Here is a 20415-nt window from a genome sequence, read left to right on the forward strand (position 1 = left end):
GACAGAGGTGAAGACTTATTCAGCCTCTTGTGCTTAAGTCTTTCATAAGCTGAGCATGATGAAGCATGCCTGCAATCCCAGCTCTTGAGAGGCTGAAGCAGGAGGTTCATGAGTTTGAAGACTGCCTGGGCTCCATACTAAGACCCTGCCTTCAAGAAAAAAATTCAAAAAACAAAAACAAACAACAACCAAAAAAAACTGTCTTAAAATGCTCAAAGGCAGGCTACACAAGTAGCCATTTGAAATATGATACAGGCTTCATTCACACAATAGAGCGAACAGAATTCAGGTATAAAGTTGCAACTAAACTCTTCCCACCATATGCAAATGCTCACATGAACTCGCATTTTAAGAAACTAAACCAATACTGAATTGTTTTTCTAGCAAGTAGGTATTCTTAGACTTTTTCAATCCTATTTGATACAAATTAACTATTATCCAGTGAAATAGTTAGCCTGCTGCCTAAAGGATCTTGAACATTAAATACAAACATGACAAATGATTTATCTGCAATAAAATGGTTTACAGGGGATGGGAGATTTATGGCTAATATTTAAAAACTAGGATCCCGTGCCATAGTTTATTCTGAAAAGGAAAAATATCATCGCTTCTCAAAGTTCAAAATTAGAAAGCAGAATCAAGTTCAACAGGTTTTTAGGTAACAAAATTATACAGCACAGTCAAGGTTTCAACTTCACCTTCAGGATCCAGAAGCTTTTCAATTCCCAAATAAGTATGGGCCTTGCTAAAAGCATGTTCAAGTCTCTCAATTGGGGACATTTTGACCACTCTGTCCCAGCTGAAGAGATCCGATCTGAAATCAGTGACAGAAAAAAATAATGGAAACAATGTAGACAGTGTCATAATTCATTATATTTCAATTTTTTATTTTTTTAATTTGTGAATGCCAATTTAAATTGTATCGTTTATATCTCACAAGTCTGTAAGATCCATATAATATGAAAGTAAGAAACAGATGTGATGATAATAAGTAAGACAATCTCAGGTTCTTGGCACACTTGAGTATATAGCATTTCCCAGACAGTAAAATACGGGTAGGGAGACCTAGAGATACAGAGAAGACCGGGGAAGAAAATGATAAGAGGTGAAATAAGCTGAAACCAAGGGATAAAAATGAACCTAAATATATAAATTAGCACAATCAACGATTTTAATGGACTAAATTATACAGTTTAATGGATTTTATGATTTTATGGTTTTATGAATTTAATGATTTTAATGGACTAAACTCCACAATTATGACAAAGTTACACACCTGATATTACAGTACTCAGGGTGCTAAGACCAGAGGGTCACAAATTAGTGACTGGCCTCATCTACATAGCAAGTTTCAAGCTGGCTTGGGCTGCAGAGGGAGACCCTGAGTTGATGCCTCATCATACCAGAAGAGACTAAGATGAGCACACAGACACTCCAGGTGCAACTGGACGTCAGTTATCCTAAAAACAGAGGTGCAAAGGGAACTGGTTGTCTTCCGTCCATCTTCCTCCATGAAAACTAGTGTTTCGTTTACATCTTGTCTTTCTTCCAGCCTCACATCGTAGTCAGTATCACTGGCTTGACAGATTTAAAAGTTGGTCCCTTTCTCTGCACTCCACTCTTGTATCTTAGATGCACCCTGAGACTGGCCTCCCCCTCGCCCTGCTCCCTCACCCCACTCCCCTACCCCACTCCCCTTTCCACCTCTATCTGTTCCTTACCCACACAGCCTCCTCCCTCTCATCTATCGTCTTTTTCTTTAGCAGGCCCACCATTTCTATATGCTATACAATTTAAATCTTCACATCCCCATCGACACAGTTTGTGAGACAGAGGCTTCCACATGCTGGCCTCAAAATAGTTACATTCATGGCTGAGGATGACCCAGGACACCTGCGAGATTATGTGTGAACCGCCACACCCAGCTATAATTTACATTTTTTAAAATAAAGGTCTATCTCCAGTTTGGAAGGAACCGAGATGTTTGTCTGGTTTTCCCCTTCTTTATCCTTGTGTCTAGTTCAAGAAGCCACTTTGCATATATTTGTTGAAACGAAGAGCTAATAAATGCAAAAGGAAATGGAGAAATTCAACAATTTCTTAACAGTACAGGGCAGGATCCTCAAGATGATAGAAAAAGGGCAGGAGAAGGCAGGAGAGAAAAGATCTTTAACCCCGGAACAAGTTGAAAATATCAAACTTAATCTATAGCACACATCGATCCTACGTAAAAATATTAAAAGCATTGCTTTGGTATCAAGAGCAAAACATTCTTCTCACTGTCATTAATTTGAAAGGATATTACATGAAGAACAGGATCCAATAAAGAATAGAAAAGGAGGGGCAGGGGGAAGATATTATATTCTAAAGATATCCTAAACTTGGCCATGGGTACTTTTTCACCTAACAATCTACCAGCAAAGATATAAAAAAAAAAAACAAAAAAAAAAACTATATCATACAGAGACAAACTTAGCAAGACGTAGAAAGTAAGCATAGAAATATGTACTTCATCTGTATATAGCAGGCAAGAACATTAAGAGGATTAAATGAGAAAATTAATAATTCATAACAGCAATGAAACATAATCCATTTTGCCTGCCTTTGGCATTTAATCTTTGAGGCATGCAGAATGTACTTGGGAGTATGGTGTGACAAGGCACATATTTACATGATTAACCAACTGTCCCATACCCTGTGTTCATTAGCAATGTCAACCCAACTGGTCATCAGGCCAGTCTCTACAGGAGAGCTCTTCCTCAGCTCTTAACACTTCCAGGATGAAAGATCTAAGAGCTCGTTCTTGTGTATCCAGCACAGCCCAATGCTGGCACCTTCACATGCAATTAAAATGATCCTGCTACATTTTTATAGCTTTGTATTCATACATAGTCTTGATTTCTTACTAGAAGGTTATTTCAGGCTGTTTATTCTTCTCGGGTATAATGGCAATTTTTGTACTAAATTCTTACATACAAGTTAGAATCTCATTTATGAGATTTCATAAGAAAATTGTATAGCTCTTCGTAAATGTGGGTAACAATAAACAGAGTTGTCCTTCTGCTATCAGATGAAAAGCTACATACAAGTCTTTGTGTGTGTGTTACTGGTTAGGGCTGGGTGAGTGGGAGTGAACTATGCCAATTATCTTACATTTTTTTTAGTTTATAAATGTTTAGTAAAATCCATGGGCTTTGCACTGCAGCCCTGAAGTCCTAAAGAGATACCCAGTGGTTGATCTGTTATGGTATTGCTTTCCTCGATGCTTTGCAACATGACCAATATGGGCAGCAGAGGTAGTAGAAGAGACTGTAGGAAAGAGAAGTATAAAAAGAACACAGAGGAGGAACAGATTTGCAGACTGGAAGACATCTCACTTGTGCCGGTGGAGCACGGCATTGAACGCGAGTCCATCGGTCCAGCTGGTGGTGAAGTTGAGGACGTTGACTTGGCTGTAGGGCCTGGTTGTCTGCCGCACCCAGCTCAGCAGGATCTTCTCGCTGTTTGTCTGCTGCAGGTCTGACATGATATCTTTCATGACATCCTTCACCTGTGCAGAAAGATCCACCCCCGCTTGTAACGTAACATTTACTTCAGTGAAGATCTTGTATAAGAAACAGTAGACCAATCAAACATTATGGAGTTTGCAATTGGCATTGATTTTATTTCTAAGTTCTATTTTAAATGCTGGAAAGATAAATTTTAAGTAATTTTTAGGGAAGTAAGATTTTATAAACATCTTAGTTCTACAACTTAAACAATATTTGCACTCTTTAATTACAGTGAACATTCCTTCCTATGAAAAAGTTACATTTCAATAACTTATTTGCAAGGAGTTTTTCAAACAAACTAAATGCAAATTTTATTTTCTACAAAAATGAGAACAGAAACATGTTTGGCAGGCTACAAAATCAAAGACTTAAGTAACTTTCCTGATAGCAATGATGACACTAAAGAACTGACATTTTGTTATTATCCTCAAGTAATATGTATGCATATGCATAAGAAAGGCCTCAAAGAATGACAGAGATATAGCAAAAGGACCTTTAGCCAATGTAAGAGATCAGGAGTCAAATCTAAGACAATTGCCATATCAGGATGAATATTAATAAAAGTTAAAAACTATATAAAAGTCCATAATACATAGATGAACGGATGGATGGATGGATGGATGATAGATGGATGGATGGGTGGATGGATGGATGGATGGATGGGTGGATGGATGGATGGATGGATGGATGGATAAATGGATGGATGGATGGATGGGTGGGTGGGTAATACACTGATCTTAAACAGCTTCTTTGTTATAAACAGAGAGCTAGCTAATAAATGTAAAAGGAACAATGACATCAGAAACTTACTATTTGCCAAGGATCTTAATGATTCACGTAATAATAATGAATGACTGCTAAAACTAACGGTTTATGTTGAGCAACTAATTAAACACTTATACTGTCATTAAGTACATCCCAACAAGATACTCTGTAATAACAAGGGGCAGTCACTTTACAATGAAGAAGAACTTGGGGAGTACCACCTTAACCTAAGTAAACATGGCTAGTTATCAGCACCTGATCCCGACACAGTGACTAAGAAAAGTCAACAATTCCCCTGTAACAACTCTACACAATGAACAACCGGGGTCCAACCTGCTGGTGGGCAGAGTCAATCCCAGGGACATTCTATAAAGTAATTGTTCATCCTTCTTCAAAAAACATCAGCACTATGCAAAGAAAGGCTTAAAACATGTTCCAGGTTAAAAAGATACCAGAAAGAAAACCAGTGAGCATCACTCGTGGTCTGGAACTACTGTTTTCCTGGCTCACCATCCTGCCTCCCTCCTCCACACCACTGCTATTGGGGACTGAGCCTTGAACCTCATGCATACTGTCAATCACTGTACCGCTGAGCTACACTCCCAGTGGTATATTACTGACATGTTCAGCCAAACTTCCATAAGACCTATAGATAACTCAAAATCATCTTCCTGACTTTAACAACTATACACCATTTTGGTGTTTAATAATTGTGATAATACAGTAACAAATGGTAATATTACACATTTTATATTTGCATATTAATGGTATTGTGGCTATACAGCAGAGTTCGTTGTTTTTAATTTAAAAAAAAAAAAAAAAAAAAAAAGCCCATCTGTTTAGACAAAAGCTTAGAAAGTATATTTGGTACTTTGCAAAGGAAAGAGCACCCAAAGTATTCAGACAGAGAGAACACCAGAGCGAGCTAAGGAAACACAGGCAACTGCTAGCATTTGGGGAATCTGAATGAAAGGCATTTGGAAATTCCTTAGGCTACTCCTACTAGCTCCTGTAAGTCTGAAAGTAAAGCCATTTTCTGAATGAAATATGAAACACCTTTTTCTTTCCTCTGCCAAAAATCCATCTCAGGCTGCCAACACCGTCCATTGGGAATCTCTGTAAATTAGATTGTGTTCTCTGGAGATTCCTGTGCTAACGTAACAGTAGCACCAAAAATGGGCCCTGTGTGAAGTAGGACCACTGCACACAGAACGATTTAAGGTACAGCCACACTAGAGGAGGGTAGCCTTTAAACACAGCACTGAAGTCCTTACCAAAGATCAAAGGGACATCTGGACACCAACACAGAGAGAGAGTGTCATGAAGACTAAGCTTCCATAAGCCAGCACACCCCATTTTATAGCAAACTGGTACTGAAAAGAGAGACAAGGAGCTGCTGAGAAGAATAACTACGCTGGCACTTGGATCTCGGACTTTCAGACAGGAGGATTTTGAGGCAATAAACCACCTCCTGTTCCAGCCAAGCAGTTTGTGGAACTTTGATTTGACAGCTGTGGGACATGACCAGAGAAATGCTACAAGATCTGGTGCTGGGGAATGTCCCCACCTGCCAGTGCAGAATGATGCTCCACAGTAACCCCAAAGTCAGCTTGGGGTTTCCGTCGACAATGTCTGTCCCTCCGATATTCACCAGGTCCACCTGTCAGAACAAAATAATAGAACGATAATTAAACTCGTGGGACAGTGTCGCCACAGAACTCCAGACTCTTTGATTTAATATATTTGTATAGCAATATAAATGAGGATAAAAAATTTCATTTTAGGAATTGGATCAATGCAAAACTCAAAGATGTATTATTTATACTGCAGGTCAACGAGAGCATCGGAAAGGGCACGTGACGGATCCGTCACTCACAGCACAAGTTCAAAACTCCCACCACGAGGAAACACTTCCGAGCATCAGCTGATGCCTACGTACACAGCAACCAGCGGGCTTCACAGTAAACAATGCGTACAGCAGCCGAGAACCCTAAATGTTACTTACACTGTTCTGATGTAAAACCTGCAGCACTCGGTTGACATTATTTAAGGCATGCACCCTTGTGGAACCACGTTCCTTTGGCTGGAAAATAAAACAAAACCAGAAAAGGCAAGTAAGATTCCCCATCCTTTCATGTGCTGATAAACTCTGACACAGAAACGGAAGCAGAATAGCAGGTCAGCGTCCACGTTACCAGCCTGGGTACCACAGAATTGCAAATTCACTAAGAACATCTTGAAACACTGGCTCACTTACCAGCATGCCTACTGAAATCGTCTAGGAAACATTCAAACAGGCATGACAGTTTCCTGTCCCCACATGAAACAGTGACTTAAAGGGCATAGGATGTGGCAGGGATTCGGCATTTTCAAAATTGCTCTAGTTACTCTTAACAGGCGGGCAGATACATTTGAAAATCAATTCTGTCAGACAAAGCTGCTTCTATTTAAACTTCTCTGGAGGCAGAAAAACAGCAGAGAAGTCCTGCCTGCTTTCTCCTGCCCTGGTAGGAACAACAGAGCAAAGAGACATTGTCCCAAACTCCAGGTCACATGAGAAAAGTCCCCACCTAGGGCAGCTTTCTTCTACCTCACAGGCCAGGGAATCTCATGAGATATCAGCTTTCCCCTGAAGATGCCCAGCCTCTGCCAAGAAGGCAGACAGAAGATGCAATATTCAGGCTTAAACTCAGTACCCATAGGTAATCTCCAAATCTCACCAGAAACCAGAGGCAATCCATCAGCCTCATTCTTAAAGATGGCCATCCTTTCTTATAGGCTAGAGACATAGCTCAAGTGGTAGAGTGTTTCCCTATCATGCACGGAGCCCTAAGTTCCAACCTCAGTACTGCCCAAACATGGCGTGGTGGAACACACATGGACAATCTCTGGACTTGGGAGGGAAGAGAGGCAGAAGGATCAGAAGTTTAATGTCATCCTCAGCTACACAGGTTGTGACGAGCCTGAGGTAAACAAGACGATCAGAGATGTCCTCTTACCAATGTTGTTCCTGTGAGGCCTTCTAGAAGATCCAAGAGCTTTCTCCCATCCTTGAGGTCTGAGAACATATCCTGGATGGGTGGTTTCCCACTCTGCAATGAAGAAGAAAACAAATAAGGGTGACTTCAGGATCAGAAGTTCCGTACTGGGGCTGGTGAGATGGTTCAAGGCATAAATGCACTTACTGCTGGCCATGGTGTCCCAAGTCCAATCCCCAGGACATACACGGTGGAAAGAGACAATTCCTACAATTTGTCTCAGGTGCACCATACCATGAGTGCGAGTGTGTATGGGCATGCTGATAAATATATAAATGTAGTAGTAATTAAAATCAAAACAAAAAAAAAAACAAAACAAAAAAAAAAAACCCACATGTTCCTAGCATTTAAAATACTCTTGGCCATGTTCTGTCCCAGTCCACAAAAACAAGGTGATTCCCGCTCAGAAAACCAGGAGCCTCCATCTGAAACCCAGTCTGACCAAGAACTGCCTAATGAGACTTACTCAGGTACTGCAGCTCCCTTAAGCCACCACCTACTTTAAATACCCAAAAGCGTAATGTCACGTGAGGATGCAGTAAAAATCACAAGCCATGATGTAATAAATCCTCAATGGCCTTGGATGTTGTCCCTTTTTCAAATATTCAAAGCTAAACGTCCTTCCTGCCAATCCTAGATATTACATAATTAAGAGCTATCTTTTTCTGATCATTTAAAAAAAAATGCACCTTCCGTATGAAGCAAGACCCTAAATGTGAGACGAGAAAAGCATTTCTCCCTGTTTCCTCACCTACTGAATCCTTACTCATTTGTCAATAACCATGTGTGCAATCAGTTAAGGATTCTTAGCATGTATCTTAAAACTTCATACGCTCTAGGAGGAAACATGTGACCCACCACAGAAAGAGTGGAGAATAAGCTGGACCTATCTCTGAGATACAGCTATCTCTCCGTTTTGCCGCTACCTTGGGCACACATAAATTATCTCTACCAATTACAGCAACAAGCAGATTAGCAGGGCACAGAAGGCACCTTCTAGAGGTACTACTCCACGCTAAAGACTGCTGAACTATCAACAAAGCAAAGGGTTGACAGGCCCTTGTTAACTGCCTGTCTTCTAGGCTCCCCTCCTATCACCATGCTCACCTCCCACAGTTCAGCTACCAAAGAGCTCAATTCTCTCTCATGTCTTATGCAGCAAGAAGAAAGATATCAGGTAAAGGTCATAGAACAGGATGCCTTGTCCAAGAGGCAACACCAACTAACATCTACTTTCCAAAATACAAACAAAGCAATATGGAAAAGCTTATTATAAAGTGAAGCAAATGCAAATATTTCTTCATATCAGAAATAATTACGGATGTCTATTAGTGGCCACTCACACAAACAGGTTGTACTGTATACTAGCCACAGACTTTAGTCATATTATCCGGTCTTTACACGCTTACTTGTTTATTAAAAACTCAAATGTAACCATTTAAGTTACATACATATTATCAGTTATACCACAAGCAAAACCGTCATGCCTTCTATTATTATAAAAAGTACTATAGAGACTGCAGAGATGGCTCAGCAACTGAAATCACTTGTTGCTCATACAGAGGATCCAGGTTCAGTTCCCAGCACCAACATGGTAACTCACAGCCATCCACTACTCTAGTTCCAGGAGACCCAACACCCTCTTCTGAATGCTTCAAACAGCAGGAATACACATAGTATATATACATTCATGCAGGCAAAACATTCAGACACATTAAAGTAAATCTTAAGAAAACCATAAATTTTCAATAATATCTGAGGGGACTTATGGAATGAATATCCTCTCAGTCCCAAATTCACAGAAACGATGGTTTGTGGGAATATTTCCTATTCAAAAACTATTCACACAGGATACAAGAGCACACCTGTGTGGAAATAACACAGATGCCAGAAAGGCACCAATGAAAACTAAGATTTCTAAAAGTTGCCATTAATGGCACACCCTTTTTCCCTCACGTTCAGATAGTTCCTTTGTTTAACAGGCAAGAAGTTTAAGAAAGGCTCTCTTCTAGAATATTTTGTGGGGAAAAAACATGAAGATACAGTTCTGTCCCTGTAAAAGTCAAATATCCATGCAAGGGCGAGCAAGGCCCCTTTCCCCTTAAATACAGGCGCACGGTAACAACAGCTCAGTTTCTTTCTTCTGTTTTCCAATCTCAGATGATCACTGATGACAAACTATACAGAATGTATCTTAAATGTGTGCCCTTCCCTTCCCCACTCCACCCCTGATGTCCCACACACCATGACATGAGTAATGTCACTGATGACATGAGTGTGGTACACTGACAGTTCTCTATGAAGGAGCCCCAAATCCCTGCAGAATGGTAGACAAGGAAGGTGATGGGGATCCCCTGGAGAGAGTAAGAGAAGGTGCCTCGATGATCACAAGGAACTCATCAAAATCTCTGATGTAAAACATATGTGTGATGTCCTTAGCTAACACTCAAGAGGCAGGGAGATCTCTGTAAGTTCAAAGTTAGCCTGGTCTACAGATCAAGTTCCAGAAGAGCCAGAGCTACACAGAGAAATGCTATCTTAATCAATCTCTCACTCAATCAATCAATCAATAAATCAATCAAGCTAGCTAGCTAGCTTCTGTGTTCTGCCAAGCTCTCGGGCCCATGGATCCTGTTACCCAGTGCCAACACCCTTCCCCCAAGGACAGACAAGCATTCTGTCAGCCAGTCATCAATCCTTAAACCAAATACTAGTTTCCATCCACCCCTATAATTAAAATGGTGAAGAATATTAATATTCTACCTGAGACTAGTTCATTCCTGTCCTTTAAGCACAGACATGGCTGTTCACCTGCTCTTCTCTGTTCTGCCTCAGCAGACCTCTGCCTCACAGGAGGCTGTTATCCAGCCTCCTCAGCGTCAACACACTACAAAAGGCAGGTTCATTGCTTGGTAGTTTTTCTGCAGAGTTTTTCGTTTTCAGTTTTGTTTTGTTTTGTTTTGTTTTGTTTTGTTTAAAGAAAAGGTCTCACTCTGTATCTTGGCTAGCCTAGAACTCATTCACTCACCTAGACTAGGCGGCTTCTTGGTCACAACACTGTCTTTGGGAGTTTTAAAAACCTCTGACTCCTTGAAAAGGGATCTGTCATGAGACTCAGCAACTCTACACACTTGTACGTTTATATTTTTAGCAATAAAACACTGGCTGAAAATGCACTGCGGGAAAAAAAACACATATACATGAAACACATGCCCATGGCATACATCCCAGCAAGCAAGAGGCTGAGTCAGGAGAATTACAAATTGAGGTCAACACAGAAAGTCCAAAAACAGCCTGAGCAGGAGCCTGCACTGGAAACCAGGAGCTAGAGATGTAGTTTACTGATGGGTTTGCCTAGCAGGTGCAATGCACAGGATACACTATAAAAACGGAAAACTAACATATGCATGAGCCTACACACAGACACACATACACAAGTGTGTACACTCCGACATGCACATAGACTGTCACTACAAAACACGAAATATTCCTGACAAATGCAACTTCCAAATGTTCCACATAAATACAGAAAGGACTACTGGTACCCAAGAGGACATGTCCCCGCCCAGTACAGAAATTAAAAGTAGCCAGTGTGTAAGTGGGGCCCTTGTTCTACACAAGTGGGCAGAACATTTCTTATGTAAAGGACAGACTTTACACTTTGTTGGCTGTGTGGTCTCTGTGGAAACTACTCAGCCCTGTTGTAATGTGAAAACAGTCATTACTCACGCAAGAATGAGTAAGCCAACTGGAAGGCAACTTTGTTCTAATTTCATGGACACTGAAATCCAAACTTCATATAATCGCCACCACTTATAAGATAATAGGATGCTCCTCTGTAACCCTCTGAAAGTATAAAAATGACTTTAACTTGAAGATCATAAAAAAAGCACACAGTGGAATAGTGAAATGTTCTAACTCGATAACATTTAAGTGTGTGCCCAGGTAAGTCCTGAGAATTGTATGGACTTAGATTCATTGTTTACACAGATTCTTTCTTCATGACAGTGTCCTAAAGTGAACAGCTTCAACATTCCCATTCTACAAGTGAAGAAACTGAGACCTAAATGTGGCATAACAAGTAAGAGACAGAACCAGGATCTGATCTTAAAATCCTGGCTCCAAGTCCATCTTCTCAGCATTTGGGCCAACAAATATTACCAGGGCAAACAGCTGTGGAAAATACGAGCAAGTATTTAATTGCAGGGATGGGATATAAACAGATGGAAATGTGGACGGTATAGATAGATATAAATTAGTAGAGATAGACAGACAGACAGACAGACAGACACACATACATATATATATATATATGTATATATATACATATATATATATGTATATATATATATATAGAGAGAGAGAGAGAAAGAGAGAGAAATACAGATCTAGATATCAACTTCTCAGAGCAACAGCATAAATCACCACACTGTACTAAATTAAGACGCCATTTCCCCAGCAGCCCACTGTAAAGCATTTCTGGTGTCTTTGTGTCGTGGGCTGTAAACATCGGCCCTGGGAACAAGTCTAGAAATGTCAAAAGTCATCTTTTAATAAAAATAAGAACTGATTCATCTTGAGCATCAACCTCGCATTTAAATCTGTGCAAAGCCTGACTCGCAGCAACTTCTTTGGCAGAGAAAATACAGTTTAATAATCCAATCACACAAATATTTGGTGAATATCTCCTTTGTGCCTTAGCCCTGGCAAAATGCTGAGTTCACGTCACCCTCCCCATCTGTAAAAGGCCATTTTCATTACTTCCCAATAAGCATAAAATGCTACAGATGAGCAATCTTGAACTTGGAGTAAAAATAAAGCTTATGTCCGATTTTACTTTTTAAATTATTTTTATTTTATTTTATTTTATTTTACGTATATAAAATATGCCTTTATGTGGTCTGTGAATATGCAGTACCCACGGAGGCCAAAAGAGGGCAATGGATCTCCCAGAATTGTTTGTGAGCTGGGAACCAAACTGTGGTCCTCTGTAAGAGGAGCCAGTGTTCTTAACCACCAAGCCGCCTCTCTAGTGGCTTGTTTTTCTTTCAAAGCCTAGTAACAGCAGCATGACGGCAGATGCTGTAGTCCTGGACTGACTCATTTAGACTAGCCCCCACCCTCACCCCTTCCCACTAGTCCATCTTTGGACAAGCTCAGTACCAGTCCTGAGACCACCATTTTGAGACGATTGCAACATCAATACTATTTCCTGGGACGTGAGTGCAACTACACTTAAAAGCATCTGGTCAAAGATGCTAACAATCATTGTCAAGCAAGTGGAAAGGTAGAGACAGCTGTCGGGAGCAGGCTTCATGCATGTGATGATGGGACAAAGGGAAGCATGTCTGACACACATCTATTACACATGGAGAGTCCGCAGGTGCTCCTGGCTCTGTGTCAGCATAGCATGACCATGTAGAAATCAAGACTTACTGTTTGGATGGGCTTCCTGTTTATAAGACAAGTTGAAAATCAAAATTGGCCTGTGCAGCACTGGTAATATTTTCTAGAACCAGGCAAATGAGTCTTGTCTATAGGCATACCGAGTCATAAGATGAATGGCAGGCAATCACCAAGCAGGGCAGGGCCACAACCAAATGAAATATAGCATTAGTCAACAGTGAGTCTCTTAAGGAATTGTGAACTCTGTGACCAGAACACAAGTACACACACACACACACACACACACACACTCATACACAGAAATTAAATGAAAATGTAATTTTTAAAAAAGGCATATAGGGCCAGCTAATAGCTCAAATGCCTTTATCCAAAGTCATGTTCAGCCAAGACTGAAAATCTAAGTTCTGTCTCCAGGATCCATATGGCCAAAGGGAAGAAGTGATATCACACATTGTCTTCTGATCTCCATGTACACCATGCCATGTGATCACACACACACATACACACACTCACACACATAAACAAAACCTAATTTTTAAACTAAAAAAATCAGAATTTAGACCAGAAGAAGGGGAGGGAGGTGGGAGGGAGGTGGGAGGGAGGGAGGGAGGGAGGGAGAGAGAGAGAGAGAGAGAACTTACAAAAGCACTACCAGAGTATACTAAAGACCGTAGTCAAGAATATGAAGAGTATTTTATTGGTTTTTTTTCTCATTGGTATTGGGGAATCGATAAAAACTGAAATGTCCTTTTAAGAAGAGTACACTCAAGACTAGAGAGATGGCTCAGCAGTTAAGAACACCAATTGCTCTTCCAAAGGTCCCAAGTTCAATTCCCAGCACCCACATGGTAGCTCACAGCCATCTGTAATGGGATCTGATACCCTCTTCTGGTGTGTCTGAAGACAGCAATAGTGTATTCATATAAATAAAATAAGTAAATCTTTAAAAAAAAAAAAAAGTGGTGGGGGGGGAAGAAGAGTACATATAGCTCTTAAAATAATTAGCTATGTTGACATGAAATGTGTATCAGACCAGATGGGTTCAGCTCAAGGAAGCCTGCAGTGGCTCTGATAATACTCACTAGGAGATGAACCATCTGCGGGGGACGGTTCTCCCAGCCGCTTCGACCACACCTTCTGTGGCATCTTCTCTTCCAGATCCTATTTTTATGACTATTAACTAACAAGATTAAAGGAGCAGAAAACAACAGGGCACACACATCCATGTCTCATGCTGTGTAAATTAGGGGACCCGTATGTGAGCAGCAGCTTACACCAGGATCCAGGATCCATGTTTCACAGCCCTGCTTCCTGTTCAGTGGATGTAAATTTCAAGCCTGCAATTGTAACCTATGGGAATTTGCCTTTTCAAAAGGAGGAAAGCAGAAACGTGCATAACGTTCTGCATTTTCAAGTTTGCATATGCTTCCCCTAACGGCACTAATGAAAGAGCTTCTGTAATTTGTAGGCTCGAGGCTCTGCCAGATGAGCAGCTCTGAGTGTGAGCCAAAGAAAAGGCAGGCTCAAAGTCAGGACATATTTCCCAACAGCTTTGCTGTCTCCCTTGAGAGGAGCCACATGCAAATCAGACTCCGAAAGCTAAAGAGTCCAAAACACTGTGTTTTACACACCATGCAACAGCCTCAAGCAGGCTTATTTCTGTTTGGAAATATGTACCAGAGAGCAGCAAATTCACAAATTAGTGGTACCTCATGGGTCTTTCGTTAACAGTCCTAAGCAGTTATACTTCTGGGCAATACAAGGTAATACTGACTGGGGGTGTTTAATGGATAAAAGGATCAAACACAGATCCTTTGAAAACTGCCTCCCGGTTTGCCTGAGGTCATAAATAAATGAACAGTACACCCAGGAGCAAGTGCTTCTTTACCCTTTAAGGAACCAGTTTCTCCTTTGCTCTTCACCTTTTCAAAACACCAGACCAGGACTTGCTGCAGTGTGACCCCAAGGCTCTGAAGCATTGTGGGCTCAGGGGCAAATTAACAAGTGCTTCGGGCTATATACATAGATAATAAATAGGCTTACATCTGCTTGTGAAGATACACCAGCATAAAACACACAGATTATATACACCTAAGTGGCCTCTGGTAAGTGAATTGTTTTCAGCTTCTGAATAGCCATACATACTTATTAGTAAAAGATAGTTTTAAATAAATGCATTCAATATGATCAAGCCCTTTATCCTTTATCAAGGAAACAACTAAACAATCATGAAGCTTCATGTCAATTTCATTCCCTGTGAATTAAGTAGGTGAGGGTGATGATGAAGAATTCTCCTGAAGGATGAAGAGATGGCTCCGCACTGGCTGCTCTTCCAGAGGTCCTGAGTTCAATTCCCAGCATCCACATAGTGCCTAAGGCCTCTGGAAGAGCAGCAAGGGCTCTTAACTGCTCAGCCAGGTCTCCAGCCTCCACTTTTCATTTTTAGTAAATAAGTACAGTAAAAAAAAAAATCTCAACCTATTGTATCTATTTTCATGAAACAATGCAAAGCATTTAGCACTCAAAACATTATATTATTACATTTATATATCTCTTTATTATTATTTTATATAAAATATTATAAAAATTAGTATAATATTTATTATATATCTCTTTCCAATACAACTGTCTCTAGCTGTTTCCTGAACAAAAGGTTTTAGACATATTAAATAAATGTCTGTGTTACTGTCACTTATTTCTTTAGTAAACCCAAAACACTCACTGGTTACTTAAGTGATAAAAATTGTGCAGATTGAAAAAAATGGTTCGTTAGGCTGGGTATGGTGGTGCACACCTTTAGTTGTAGAACTCAGGAGGCAGAGTCAGGTGGATCTCAGTGAGTCTGAGGCCAGCTTGGTCTACAGAGTGAGTTCTGAGACAGCCATACCTACATAGTGGCACCCTTTCTCAAAAGGGAGAGGGGAGAATGAGGGAGGAAAGAAGGGAAAAAGGGAGGAAGGAAGAAAGGGAGGGAGGGAGGGAGGGAGGGAGGGAGGGAGGGAGGGAGGGAGGGAGGGAGGGAGGGAGGGAAGGAGGGGGGGAGAGAAGAAGGGAAGGAGGGAGGGAAGGAGGGAGGGAAGGAAGGAAGAAAGGAAGGGAGGGAGGGAGGGAGGGAGGGAGGGAGGGAGGAAGGGAGGGAGGGAGGAAGGAAGGAGAATTTTTTTAAATGAGGTAAAGAAAGAAATGTAGAAGGAAAAGACTCCCTCATGGAGCTTAGCACTCTCTGTGTCTTCGACAGGGTTTCCATTCCTGCACAAAACATCATGACCAAGAAGCAAGTTGGGGAGGAAAGGGTTTATTCAGCTTACACTTCCACACTGCTGTTCATCACCAAAGAAGTCAGGACTAGAACTCACACAGGGCAGGAACATGGAAGCAGGAGCTGATGCAGAAGCCATGGAAGGATGTTACTGGCTTGCTTCCCCTGCCTTGCTTTCTTATAGAGCCCAAGACTACCAGCCCAGGGATGGTAGCACCCACAATGGGGCCTCCCTCCTTGATCACTAATTGAGGAAATGCCCTACAGCTGGATCTCACGGAGGCATTTCCTCAGAGGAGGCTCCTTTCTTTGTGATAACTCCAGCTTGTGTCAAGCTGACACACAAAACCAGTTGGTATACTCTGAAAGTAAACACTTCTAATGACTTGAATTATAACTACTTTAAAGGTATAACACTTTTACTATATAAACATATTTACCCATATCTGTAAGCTCAAAAAAGGCTACCCATTACCAAATGGCATTTCAGCTCAGGCAAGAAGGAGGACCATCAGCAGACTAGAATGAGACTGGAAAAGAAAGCATGCACAGAGGCCATAGAAAGCTGTCCGGTTGAAGACACAGGCAATGTGGCTCAAGAATGAAGAGAAGATAGTGGCAAAAACAAAGAAATAAGGAGTGAATCAGGCCAAGGGCCTGAAAGTAAACAGAGATCAAACTTGCACTAAACATCTTAAGGACATACAATTCTGATTTTAAAAAGAAATGCAGTTACCAATGGGTAGAACACTAAATATCTTCTAAAAGAAAAGGAGGGAGCCAGGCCTCTGAGGCCACACCAGCTACTCCATCAAAGCTAGAAAGGAGGAAAGAAAAAATAGCCCATAGCTGGTCACAGTGCTCCATATGTTCAAAGACAATGTCCTAAAAAGATGGAATGATAAATCACAGGCAAAACGCAGCACTAGCCTGGTCTGAAGACTTTACTGTCACATTTCTCACTGGAGGAACACATACAATGTCACAATCAGTTCAAAGGAGAATTCAAAGAGCTACACATCTGCACGCAGAAAAGGGGATCATGTCTATGTGGGAAAATTCGAAAGCTGCTCTGTGGTGATAATTAATAATTAATAATCTCTTTCCAGCTAATTTTTATCTGTATGGATGAGAATAGTTTGCATCATCTATTTTCTACAATTTATTGAGCTGTAAAATACTTTTTTGTTTGTTTGTTTTTTGTTTTTTCCAGACAGGGTTTCTCCGTGTAGTCCTGGCTGTCCCGGAACTTACTCTGTAGACCAGGCTGGCCTCGAACTCAGAAATCCACCTGCCTCTGCCTCCCAAGTGCTGGGATTAAAGGCATGCGCCACCACCGTCCAGTGTAAAATACTTTCAAATAACAAAATGTGGGGCTGAGGATGAAGCTAGGTTGACAGGGTGCTTACCACGCATAAAGATTTAGGTCCATTCTAAACCACAGTACCTCATAAATGAGGTCTGACTGCATAGGTGCCAAAGTTCAAGGCCAGCCTGAGATACAAGAGAGCCCATCCAATAATAATAATAATAATAATAATAATAATAATAATAATAATAGTGATTATAGTGATAATAATAACAGGAAGAGAAGAAGAGAAAGAAGACAATCAAGAAGGAAGAAGGAAAGAAGGAGAAAGGAAAGAACAGGAGGAGAAGAAGAAATTAGAAATTAAAGTACCACATAATGCAAGATAGAGTTAATCCAGATGACCGAACCAAACAAAGCACCCACTAATATTTTTTCCTACTTTTAGAACTTTAAAACATTTTTCTAATATACATAATAGTGACTTAGAAAAAAGAAGATATTGATCAGTGAATACAGTGAGTGAACAAATACTAGATGCATACAGGTATTAGAATTAAAGAGATGGTATTTGATAGACAGAGAGGTAGCCAACAATGAAATGTCAAACAATGTATCTGTTTCAAAACAAATTCCTAAATGGCAGAAGATACCATTGGTGTCTATGTGGATTTCTCATCATGGGGTCCCATAGTGCAGAGAGTCAGAAGACTCACAAAATAATTATATTTCAGAGCTCAGCAAAATATATGCCAAAGGGCCTAGGTAAAAAAATAATAAGTTTATTCTCTTCAACGCTATGTGTGTATATAGAAGATATAGATAGGTAGGTAGATAGATAATGAGAGAGAGAGAGAGAGAGAGAGAGAGAGAGAGAGAGAGAGAGAGAGAGAGAAAGATTTGATTATGATGGGTGGGTGGATGGATAGATGGATGGATGGATGGATGGATGGATGGATGGATGGATGGATGGGTGGACAGACAGACGAGCCTCAGTATTGCCCAATGAGGCCACACAAAAATGGAAATGCAGACCTTCCAACTCCAATGAGAGTTAAACTGCATGGGAATCCCAAAGCCTACAAATGTATTGTGCCCTCTCTTACCCACTTATAGACTACAGACAGCAGAAGGAAGGAACACAGAGCATGGATGAAGTCTGGGGCCCTGCCTGGAATTCCCCTCATTATAGCCACATCCTCATCATGTATTAGATAAATGACTTCGTGCTGGAAACAATCTGACAAAGGAAGTTTGCAAAGTCATCCCTCTTTTGATCTTTTCTCTAAACAAAACAAGTCTTCACAGTCTCTGCAGGAGCACAGAACCAGCCCACTAAGCAGTGTCCAGTAACTTCAACTCTCCTGGCAGGAACTATGAACATCCTAGGACAAACAAATGGGATTAAAGCCCCCTGTGATGCTACAAAATAACCACATGGTTCTATGAGTTAGATTCCTGTACCTTTTTATGAATGCACATATGTAAATATCAAGTTCATCAAATAACCAGCGGTGGTCCTAGTAGAATCTGTGCTACTTGGGTCTCTCAAACAGTCAAGATAGATTTCTTGGGATAGAGAAACCATAAAGATTTCTCTTCCATTGTTCTTTATCAGGTATTTCTATTATCCTAAGCCCTCTTCCTTCTTTTATTCATCTGTCTCCTGCTCACTGCTCTCAACAGCAGGGCAAAAGGAATTCACCCAGGTTTAAAGGTTGTCTCACCCAAAGTTTCCCAAGACTTTGAAAATGACCTCTAAACATTAAAACTACGGCAATTCTTTCCCTAATAAGTGTGTGAAGCTGGTGAAAAACACACGGCTTCACTACTTCTAGAAAATGAGCGTGACCTCGGTAATAACCAGGCTGGATAATCCCACCCACATGAGCTCTCAGGAGACTGCAGGGAAGGAACTCCTCTGGCCACTCTCAGGTGCTTAACCTTGCTGAGAATGTGACACACGCAGAGACAGAACTGTGAATACTCTCGAGTCCATGTCATAGGCTCCTTGTCACTACAAAATCAAATCATTTAATATTTACCAATGTCTACCAATATTAGATATTTACAAATATCTACCAATGCTTTAGGACAATCCAGCACCTGAAGCTATCAGTCATGAAGCACTTCTGTTTTCCCATCACTCTCTGGATTCTTTTTTTTATTACAACATATGAAATACTGATGTTATACTGTACAGTTTTGAAATGATCACACACAGAGGTACACACTGCTTAGTGACTCATTCTATCGCATTTACTTACTTATTAATTTATCTACATTGTGTGTATGCATGAATGTGTGTGCAATATGCATGGGGGGAAAGAGAGGGAAATGAATCCATGGAGGTCGAAGGAGAACTTGGTGGCATCGGTTCTCTCCCTAGACTGAGTGAGTCTCGGGGACTGAACCCAAGACATTAGGATTGGTAGAAGGTGTCTCTGCACACTAAACCAGCTCCTAGGCTCCCAACTCTACACTCCTCACTCCTCCATCAGTCTATCTCCACACCCCTTCCACTCTTAGAGGCAAGATAAAACATCCTTCAACAAAAGCTGTAAAACCTAAGAAACACTGCAGTCAAGTAATAGACTGTAAGCACTTTGGCTTTGTTTTTTAGGAGACGGGGCATCCTTATACTGCCCAGGCTGACCTCAAACTCCTGAGCCAAGTGATCCTCCTGACGCAGCCTCCCAAGCATCATGTGTCACTGCACCTGACCTGTGAAACTGTACCACTATTTAATGTCACCTTAAATTAGCCTCACCTTCTTCAAAGAAATGCCAGTGTTGGCATTATAACTTTTGATTACACTTTCGATTTATACTTTCAATTAAAAGAGCATTCAAGAGACTGGAGAGAGTATTCCCCACATAAGAGCACTGGCTGCTCTTGCAGAGGGTCCAGTTCAGTTCAAGCACTCAGGTTATGGCTCACATCCATCCGTAACTCCAATTCTAAGGACCTGATGCACTCCTGTGACCTCTGAGGGTGCCAGCACATACGTACACATAGACAATGCATATAAAATAAACCAGTCTTTTAAAAAGAAGCTTCCAGAGTAGTTTAAAGACAACCAAAGAA

At 40.9% G+C, this 20415-nt stretch overlaps 1 protein-coding gene across 10 annotated transcripts in view; it reads right to left on the reverse strand.

The window, feature by feature from the left end:
• The window catches only part of Utrn (utrophin), a 493014-nt gene that overhangs the window by 363189 nt on the left and 109410 nt on the right, over nt 1–20415 (reverse strand). For all 10 annotated transcript variants that reach the window (XM_076926858.1, XM_076926860.1, XM_076926859.1 and 7 more), the window contains 5 exons: nt 7316–7408; nt 6322–6399; nt 5884–5976; nt 3378–3550; nt 699–814 (listed from right to left, as the gene is read on the reverse strand). In XM_076926858.1, the coding sequence (XP_076782973.1) occupies nt 699–814; nt 3378–3550; nt 5884–5976; nt 6322–6399; nt 7316–7408 (553 nt within the window). The remainder of the gene's footprint in view (nt 1–698; nt 815–3377; nt 3551–5883; nt 5977–6321; nt 6400–7315; nt 7409–20415) is intronic.

This window comes from Arvicanthis niloticus, chromosome 28 (genome assembly GCF_011762505.2).
Source record: "Arvicanthis niloticus isolate mArvNil1 chromosome 28, mArvNil1.pat.X, whole genome shotgun sequence".
Taxonomy (NCBI): domain Eukaryota; kingdom Metazoa; phylum Chordata; class Mammalia; order Rodentia; family Muridae; genus Arvicanthis; species Arvicanthis niloticus.